The 10,166-nt window shown below is 54.8% G+C and overlaps 2 protein-coding genes across 2 annotated transcripts; both read left to right on the top strand.

Annotated features, from left to right (window-relative positions):
* Window positions 1-2,629: 2,629 nt before the first annotated feature.
* On the top strand, window positions 2,630-6,254 carry C8A04DRAFT_33463 (uncharacterized protein; the record flags this gene model as incomplete). The annotated part of the gene is made up of 5 exons (XM_062782473.1): window positions 2,630-3,325; window positions 3,415-4,557; window positions 4,609-4,830; window positions 4,930-6,101; window positions 6,188-6,254. The coding sequence occupies 5 exons, from the start codon at window positions 2,630-2,632 to the stop codon at window positions 6,252-6,254; spliced, it is 3,300 nt and encodes a 1,099-aa protein (XP_062632446.1).
* A 634-nt stretch (window positions 6,255-6,888) lies between these two features.
* C8A04DRAFT_33464 (uncharacterized protein) lies at window positions 6,889-8,054 on the top strand (the record flags this gene model as incomplete). The annotated part of the gene is made up of 4 exons (XM_062782474.1): window positions 6,889-7,345; window positions 7,418-7,479; window positions 7,539-7,721; window positions 7,794-8,054. The coding sequence occupies 4 exons, from the start codon at window positions 6,889-6,891 to the stop codon at window positions 8,052-8,054; spliced, it is 963 nt and encodes a 320-aa protein (XP_062632447.1).
* Window positions 8,055-10,166: the final 2,112 nt, after the last annotated feature.

The following is a 10,166-nucleotide window of genomic DNA, read 5'->3' on the forward strand; positions in this document are numbered from 1 at the left end:
CGGGGTAGAGGCGAGCTGAATGTCGCCAGCCATTTTTTCGGGCTGAAGCGTCCTACCTGACAACACATCCATAGCCAATCGTTTTAGGCGACATATACTTACTGTAGTACTTTGCGCGCTTTTCATCGCAACATGTCGGCCAGCGGTGCGATTGTCCACAAGATGGCAGTTTTCGGTTTTCCCTTACGGAAGGGAGTCACGGCATTTCCGCCAAAGAGCCGCTGGGCCTGTCACTGATCTGAGTGCGCACAAGGATCTTTGGATGCCACCAAGCCGGAATTCTGGCACAAGCTAAATTAGCAGCGACTGGCTCGTCACGTGGCCGCAAAGAATCTGAACGTTCGACAAACCAAGGCCTCGCACACCCGCTTGTCCACTTCGTCGCAATCGATCCAGTGTCTTTCCACCACACGAGTCCCGGTACTACTGGCAGGCACCGTTGTCCGTTGATGACACTATAAGGTAAACCCACTCCAGCCGCCATGCAAATGCGAACAATAGTTCACAGTATGTCATAGAGGATTAGGGTCCTTACGTCCTACCGATTGCCGAGCGAACACTCTGATCAAACCGCTATGGCACATCCGAACTCGTTTACGTTTGACGACTTCGTCGTCTGGCCGTTGTCCGAGCCCCCCTGATTTGCTCGCCGATCGCACGACCGACACTCCGACTAACCGTCCATTGTCCGAGAGCCCTCTGTCAACAGACGCCGATGTTGATGGTGTCGCCTTGGCTAGCCAAAGGTCAGCACAACGCGATTATGGACAACTAACATTTGTATAGCTATCTGACTAGCACGAAAACTTGGTATATGACGAACATCTTCCTACTTGCATCTATTATTCCATTGAATGGAAGTCGATAACCAACAATAGAATGGCCGTGAAAGACACCGAACAGGACCTTGTTCTTATGCCATGCAGCTTGGTGCCGAAGAAATCTCAGGCCAGCCACCCATCTGGCGTGAAGTGTATAATCTGATGCGATGCTCCGGCCCACCCTGCCACCTGGGACCATACTGTTGCCGTGACTCCATTGGAAAGACGCACTATAAGCTGAAGACCCACCACCTGAGAAACCTTATCAAATGTGTAGAATAAGGTTGCAGCTTACAAACCCACGACGATATGCTACATGAAATTCGCGAACAGCTATATGCTGAGGAAGTGCAGTATGCGGAGCGGCAAAGGAAGCAAAGGGGCCTCCCAGGCTAACTTTCTACCTATCAATATCACCAACGTTATGCCCGCCACCCCTCAGGCCTCAATGCCGAGTTCGGTACCAACAGCACCCGAATCCACAGGACTAGTTTCATATGATCATTCTACTCGGCTTGAAACACCGGGGCTGCGTGATGCCGTTGATGGAATCTGCAATGGAGCCAGATTCGGCTTATAATTTGTCAGCCGTCATCGAACTGAATGACAGCCATTTCTTGCCGGAGCCACTTTTGGCTGACAGTCTCGGCTGACAGTCATCGCTGCGTTGTGGTACACAAGCGCGTGTGAAGGCACACAGTGTGGATGGTTAGATGCATAAATGATCCGTGCGCCAAAAAGATGTGTGAGAGAAAAGCGGAAGCTGATTTCGCTAGAGACTGTACAACCCCCCATCACCCTCTGTATCCACGTCTTGTCCTGGGCGCGCCGGACTTTGGCTGGGCTGCGCCTCTGTTTCTAAAGCAACGTGTGAGGCCACCACAGAGTATGGTGGCGGGGTATGTACGTTGGTAACCATCTCCTTGAAGTGGTGTTTCGACCGGCCCCTTGCTAGAGAGAAATGATTGGGCTACGTTGGACGCGTTGAAATGGTATGGTTGGTTGCCTGTTACCACGGCGGCCGTCCTCGTTCCCAAGGGTTCGCGGCGGCAACACATGACTCACTGCCCTTACCTCCTGGAAGCTGCAAGTGGGCGGGGCTGGTCACCATCAGTGGCAGGCTCACAGCGGGAAATCCACGGCTCACGATCGAAAACAATCGGCACGTGTTTCCTAGCGGTGATTGGATCGGTCAAGGCATTTTTGTGGTTGCGACTTGCGACCGTGTCTCGTGGTCCAACATCAACACACAAGGCTGGCGCTTGGAAGATAAATTGTGTTTCTCATCCTATAGATAGCATGGCGCGTCGTGCCTCTGTCTACCCCCTTCCGAAGGTCTTGTCGCAACGCAACAAAACAAGGCTGAACGGTTTTTTTTTGGCACCGCCGTGCGTATTCCAGTTTCGGTCTGGGGAGGACCAGGAATGGGCGAATGTCTCGGAGAGCATCGACGAACACGATTGCGAGCCCCGAAGCGCTTTCTATCGCTACAAGGAACCTTTAGGTTCGTTATCAGCAGGCCGACTCTTTTTATTCCGGATATCAAGAACCGGGAGTCTCGGTAGCCGCAATTATTCGGTTGACACCAGCTTCGCACCTCACTCGTGGCTTACGGCCTTCCATGTCAGCGCGGACCAAAGGGCGTTCCTGGCTAGCTAGGTTTATTAGAATCCGCCGGCCGTAACGTCAACGTCATTCGGCACCATCTCATTTCATCTCGCTTCTTTCGCGTGTAGCTCGGTTTTCCGGAACCTTTTTTTCCTTTCATCGCATCAAAACACTTTTTCAACGCCGTCGTCGCCATCACAATGGCGCCATCATCAGACAAATATCGGACCGTGCTGCCGACACTCGCACCGGCACCGGCACCTTCGGCATCACCAGCATTATCGACACTTCCCATCCTCGCACCAGCACCGCCACGCTCATCCACCACACCCTCCACACCACTCACTTCTACCACCGCCGCAACCGCGGCAGCTACAGCGGCGGCCGCCATGGCCATTGGCATCTACCCAGAAGACAAATTCACCAGCACCAGCACCAGCACCACCATCACTACAGGACCAGACGAGGATCTATGGCCAGCCATCGAGAGAAACTACTTCTCTCAAATGGCGCGCATCCGCAGCGGCGAGGACGCGGCGCTCGCAGCAGAGCACGTGTCGCGCGCCGAGACCCTGCGCACGCGTCTGCTAGCCAACTTCAACGCGCAAAAGTCGCTGATGCTCCAACTTGACGCGCTGCGACGCGACTATGACGAGTACCAGGCGCAGCTGGAGGGCTTGGATCCGCTGCTGGCGCAGGTGCGTGCGGAACGGGCCAGGGAGAGGGAAAAGGAGGATCGGAAAAAGAGGGAGTGGTTCCGATGGTACCGGAGGGGGGGGTTGGGGTATGCGAATCAGGCTGGAATTGTTGATGGTAGTGGTGGCGGTGAAGAGGAGCAAGAAAGCCGGAAGGTGGGGGATCGGGATGTGGCGCTGGATGTTGCGAGTAGTGGATTGGTCGGGAATGGTGGGGGAAGGATTGGGGTGGTCGTTCCACGGTCAGCAGCGTCTGTGGGTGAGAAGGAGCGCGCTCATAAACTGAGCAGAGTCGCGAGGATGGGCTGGGAAATGAGCAGTTCGTGGGTGGTAACACAGGGAATGCAGGAACGGTTGCGAATGACAATGCGCAGAGGCGACTGTCTCAATCGACGCAGGCGACTGAAGATGCGGGCGGACACGAGGAGGAATCGTCCGCTACGCCTTCAACGCCTATAATTGCACACGAGGAAGCGCAGGAAGCGTTGCCAAATGACGTCGCAAAGATCCCTTACACCACTACGGCTAATGAGGCGGAGCTGACGGAACAAGTCCCGGAGGATCTCGGCACTAATGAGGCCGTCGATGCAGATGAAGCTGGCCAACAAACAGTAACGGCCACGGCCGAGGATCCGGAAAAGCCACAGAATGTTGAAATAGCTCCTAATGGAGAACCCGATGTTCAGCGGGCCAACAGCGTGCAGCCAGCAGCCGATGGGAGGACTTCAGCGACACATTCCCGGCAGAATAGCAACCACAGTATCCGGTCAACTATCAACAACGAGGCCGAGAATACCGCTAGCGACAAAGTCCAATCCCAAGTCGTCGACGAGGACATTGAAATGGTGGATGCTGAGACTCAGCCCATCGAGGAACCAGAGGCGCCCAAGGCAGTCCCTGCTGCTGCTCCATCCCTAGCTTCATCTTCTGATCTGAGCTCCCGTAACACCACACCTGATCTCGACACACCCGTCTCGATGTCTAAGGAGCCTACTACGGCGGTGGAAAGCCCTCGGCAGCCAAGTGCGCCAGAATCGCGACGTGAAAGTCTCGGCTCGGTGAGATCGCCGGCCAGGACTCGCTTGTCTGGGGGCAGCTTTGCGAGTACCGTCTCCCTAGACCACTCGAGGGACTCCATCGAGGCAGTATCGGTTGATGGGAATGGCGGCGAGGCCAACAAGGAGGCTTCACCAAAAAAAGGCCCTCGTAAACCACTCCCAGGTGCGCGCAGGGTCCCTCTGCCGTCAACTTCTATTACGACCTCTTTCTCTGCCCAAGAAGATAAACTCCCCGAAATCAACAAGGCTGTCCTCAGCGTAAAACATGACGGGGTGGTCTTCACCGATCCACCCATAATACGCGGTGTACCTCTGGCCAAGATCTCGCCCGACCATCCCTACTGGGAGCCTAGCTGGCCCAAGATCGAAGACCTCGTCGAGCCGCTGCGGTAGAAGCACCAAAAGAAGTATAACCAACTGGACCAGTCTGGCTCGACACACCGGGACAAGCACCTGGCAAACCGTGACGCCAAGCTGGGACGTACGATCCTCAAGTTCCTCAAGGACGGCGAGCTCCACCCGTACCAGCTCGTCGGCAAGGAATGGATCAACACCCGCATCACCAACTACGATACGCTTTTCCGACTTGTGCAGCTGCTGACAGAAGAGCTGCCCAAGATGAACCTGGACGTCACGCCATCGGAGTGGGTGCGCCATCGATTGTACGAACAGTACCTAGAGAAGGGACACAAGTTCGACGTGGCTTCGTGGATCGGAAAAACGTACCATGATCCGAAAGTGGAATAGCTCCGCGCGCGCAATGGGTTTGCTCGCGTTGGCCGCCCACCAGCTCATGTCACCAAGAGCGCAAATGGCGAGACGGGGAGTGGTAGCACGGCCAAAAAGACCACGGCTGCGCGGTCGCTAAAGCGCAAGGATCCGCATCAGACACCGGATGCGACGCCGACTAGAGCAAGGGCGGCTGTAGGTAGTGGCACTTCTGCCGAGCAGGAATCGCGGCCGACAACAGCAGAGTCGTCCTCGGGACAATCCACTGTTCCCAATGGTGAAGGGCAAAGGGTCAAGAAGATCAAGATCGTCGCCTCATCTGGGCAACAGTCTCGAGAGGGGCCTAAGAGCAACGGCATATCCCCGTCCACGAAACGGCCCAGCATTATCCTCAAGAAGTCTCCTACAAAGGCAAAGATGGGGGAACGCCAGTCTGACCAAGACGAGGCTGACGACGAGTCGGAAGGTGAAGTTGCAGGGGAAGCCGAAAAGGAACGCGAAGCCGAAGAGGAAGAAACACAAGAGGATAAGAACAAGGAAAAGACCCACGACAGCATCACCGCCAAATCACCCCCTGCCCAGGTCGTCGTCGTCGTCAACATCCACCAGAAGGACAACGACCAAGTCGACAACCCCGAAGAGGAAGAGGCCACCTCGGACATCGGCTCCACGCTCGACTACGACGGCTACACCTCATCCGACTCTATCAGCGGCGACCGCCTAATGGAAAACGAATGGCAGCTACACCAAGTCCGCACGCGCTCCAAGGGCACCAACCCGCGCGTTACGCAGTACTGGCACTGGGTCAAAGACGAGAACCAGCACCCGTACCCGCGCCGACCGTCCTCCAAGTCCAAACACCGCCGCGGCCATAACGCGCATCACCACGAGGACAACGGCCCGAACCAGCGCGTGGTCATCGAGCACCAGGTCCTCGAGGACGTCGGACCCATCAAGTGGTCCGTCTTCAAGAAACCGTGTAACTTCCATCTGAAACTGGCCGATATCGAGGAAGTGTCTCACACTCCCGGTTCTACTAAGGTGGTCGTGACGCATAAGAAGGGCAAAGACGGGCGCGATGTGGGACCGCGCGGGGACGTGATGGCGCAGTTCCGAAGGGATCGTACCAAGAGGCGGTTCTTGCGTTTTTTGGTACGGGAGATGGGGATAAGGGTTGTTGCGAGGAGTGTGTAAGTGCTTTCCATGCTCCCCCATGCTTATACTTATCAAGGGTGTTTTGGTTGAAGTGGGCAGCGACTAACAGATGACAACACAGTGAGGCGATAGAAGCGACTTGGAACTCTATCGATCCCGAGATACTCCCTGGGCCGGATTCGGACTAAGAATAACAAAAATGTCGTTACACACGAGCCGGATTTGGAAGGTTTAGGAAAACTGCGTTAGTCTAATTAAACATTGGGGAGGGAGGGTTATGGTTCTGCTGGTATATCGTGTAATTAATTATCTGATTCACGGCCGGATGAGCGTATTTGCGGCCTTGTCTTGGAATGTTACGTCTTGATACATTGGATTCGACATCCTTTTCAAAATATCAATCTTGTTGAATCAATGAAACAGCAGTCAAAGGAACTCTGAAGGCAAACATTTCGAGCACTTCACTCTTTCTGAATCTGTCGTCGACCAACACGCATCTGGACCGGAGCTCCCTGGTATCTGGTCACTGGAGAGAGGACTACTTCTCCACTATCCGGCCCGGCCCAAACTCCAGCAAAGATTTCTGGCACATTAAACCCCTCTTCCCATCTTCCTCCATATTTCCCAGCACCTCAGAATACAGCCAGGCCTGAACGCGTAGCATCCCACGCCTTTTATGCGTTCAAGCAACTCGCCCTCGTACTTTGTATTATTCCCACTCTTTCTCCTTTCGACCTCTACTGCAAAATTGAAAGGTCATCATCAAGCACATTCATCAAACCACACTCATCTACACATACGTACATGGAGTACTTGTCGACGATGGCAGTCCCAGACGCCCCGTCTTCCCAATCAATCCCCTCTCAGGAGGGGCAACAGCCTGTCTCTATCATGGGCAGAGTCGGGGTCTATGGAGCCAGCAACAACCAGCAACATCACTACAACACGCCTGGATACTGGAGCTACACTCCTGTTTCCGTTCCCCCGCAAGCAAGTCCCGAATCCTCGGGCAATCACGACCTACACACCCCTCTCATGATTCACAGCCTCCAGTGCAGCACTCCACCTCGCAATTGGGAGCCACCCAAGCAGCTGGGCCCCACGCCTTGGGAAGCAACAGAACAACAAGCTCACAACCCCTACCCAGACTTAGATCCCCAGCTTTCGCGCTACGTGTACAACGGTGGCAACAACAACAGCATGTATTCCACGGACTTTGGTCCCTCCTTTGGCGGATTTGAGGGCCCCGAGAGTGGCTACAGCACCTCCCCAGGTCAGGGTAAGTTCACACCGACTCCAGAGAGCGCCCCCCTCATGTCGCCCTGCAGTACAACCCTGACCATCAGCATAGACGAGCTCCCAAGCTCTGCCAACGACCACACCGCCAGCCAAACCCCGACACTCGTCGCGCCCGTGGCCACCAGACCGCACAGCAAACCCCCCCCCCCCCTGTGCTGTATCAGGAATGGCAGAACCAAACCGGCAAGCACAGAGGGAGGTACGCCAAACTCATTCACCAGGCCCTCTTGAGCGCTCCGAGGCACGCCATGACACTGCACGAGATCTACCAGTGGTTCTGCGAGCATACCGAGACGGGCGAGCGCCCTAACAAATGGTGGAAGAGGAGCATCAGACGCAACCTCAGCACGAACCACGTAAATTTCTTTCTCCACGTTTCTCCCTTTCCCAAGAGTGGAAGGTTCACACGTAACTAACAAAGTTCCCAGGCCTTCAACAAACGTGAACGCCGTTCAAGTGCGGACTTGGCTGGCGAGAACGGTCAGACAGATAAAAAGTTGACCGAATGGTACCTCGAAACCTGGGCTCTCACGGGAGTGGAAAGCAAGCGCTACCCGCACGGCCCAGCGCAACAGCACCAGCCACAACGCCTACGTGTGTCATCTCACGCGCCGCAGCACCGCATCATCCTTCCCAGGGCCGAAGCCGCGGCCGCGTCCTGCGCAGTTCCACGCGCCAGTCTCCGATAGTTCACCCCTGACGGGGGAATAGGCTGTGATGTGGGTGTAAGATGGTTACGCAAGAAATCAAACCCAATCCCGGCAAGATCCGGTAACTATTGGATAAAAAAAGTTGGGGTTGGTCGGGGCCAATACGTTTCCAAATCTCAGATGGTGTCCGGAGGGGATATGGTAAGTCAGGTACCTACCTGGTACGTAGGCAGCAAGACAGCTATCTTAAGGAAATAGTTGGAGGGCGGAGGGGACTGAAAAATGTTGATATTTGGCATTCTCTACCCGGACATGCGCGGTTGACGGGCCGTCGGGTCCCGTGACGCCGGTTTTCAGGCCCATATCTGGGTAGAGCCCGAGGCTCCTCTTTGCGAGATCAAGCGTGATCCGTAGCCGTCATCAGTAGCCGGGCCATCGCTGTCCACAATGATGCTGCCATCCTCCGCCTGCGCGACGCTCCTCTTGCTATACATCATAGTCACGGTGTAATCCGATCATATCCGAGACACCAAGCCGCCTTTCTCGCAACCGGCTGCCTACGGCCCTTACCGCAGCTACGCTTATATCCGGCCCGATTGCGACCAACGGCGTGGGTATTCCGAATAAGGGAGCAGTTTCTCCGGCACTGCTGCAGACGGTCGGAGCGGGGGCGCGGTCTCGCAATCATGCCTGGAATCGGCCAAGAAGACATAGAATTGCCTTGCACAATACATGAAACCGTGTGATATAAGGTGTTGCCGTGTACAGGGCGAGAGTACGACGAGATCATGCCTCGCCGAGCTGGCCAACGTCGAACCGGGCGCGCCGGTGGCCCGTATGGTCCGATCCAGCCGACCGAGATGCTCGTCGTGGAGGAAAAGCATGGACCACCGCAACCGAATCAAGCAAACTAGGAGCAGACCCGGCATGGGCCGTACGCGCTGCTCTCAACCGCGCTGATTCTCCTTTAGCATTATTCCCCGCTACAATGCGAAGCTATAAGCCACAGGGGCAATGTCGGTGCCGCAGGCTTCCCCCGCTGCGGACTCTTTAAAAAAATGTCTGGCTCCTAGTCAATAACGCGGGAAAAATAACGGTATCGCACGCAGTGTACCTAACGCCCGTACTCGTCAACCAACATAGAACATAAGTTTTCTTCAAGCATCAGTTCCTATTCATGTCCCACCTAGTGAAATCTAAGAAATGTATTTATACACCGTAGTACCTTCCCTTCCAGGTTAAGCCCGCCGGGCGCTCTGTGCGTATATGTGTGGGTGGGTATACACCTCACCTCCATTTCGTTGCTATTCAAGCTGACCCCTACATCTTCTGCCTTAGCGCCAATAGGACTTGGCGCATATCTATCAAACTCCTGATCTATTTCCGATGCTCTGAATGGCCCCTCCTGCGCCCCTCCGAGACACGGATAAGGAGGAAATACAGAAAGGGGGTCGAGGAGAGGAAGATAAAGAAGACAAGCAGTTTGGAAAAGTAGGGAAGTTGACATTGATAGCGGGGGGTGGGAAAGTAGAGTGCGCCATATTTGGTGGCGCTGTGGTCCTCTGTAGATGGAAGCCCTACATTTGCAGGTTATGCTCGACCAGTGAGTGTGGGGTTAGGTGGTATTGCATCAGGTTGTCTCTCCCTTGGTTCCAGCACCAACTTTCACATCTGATTGGTGGAGTGGTCGGTGACGTTTGGTGAAGGACGTGAAGACAATTCCGGATTGGGAAATGATGAGGTTTTTTGATTGGCAGATAGAAACAGTGGGCCGCGAGTCTCGTGCGCGAGGACCAACGACACTCGTAAAGCCACGGGGCAACCACAAACCACTAGCAGCGCTAAAGGAAGAATGTCTAAGGAAGGATGAGTGGCAGGGAGAGAGGCGAACTTGTGGTGACCCCGCTATGAGGAGGGCTCTGGCCAGAGCTGGGTTGAAGCTATCTCAAATAACCGACGAGTAACAAACTTCACAGTGTTGCACTGTGCAACCAGACTTTGGTAACCAATTAAATGAAAGCACGGAAAAAGGCCTCTTCCTGCCCACTTCGTTCTCGTGTCCGCATCCAAGATTTTCACGATAGTAGCGTCCATACTCAGCAGCCCGTAGGCTTGACCTCACTTCAACATTCTTGCCGTTCGTAAGGTACG

The sequence above is a fragment of the Dichotomopilus funicola genome (genome assembly GCF_033296635.1).
Source record: "Dichotomopilus funicola strain CBS 141.50 unplaced genomic scaffold C8A04scaffold_154, whole genome shotgun sequence".
Lineage (NCBI taxonomy): Eukaryota > Fungi > Ascomycota > Sordariomycetes > Sordariales > Chaetomiaceae > Dichotomopilus > Dichotomopilus funicola.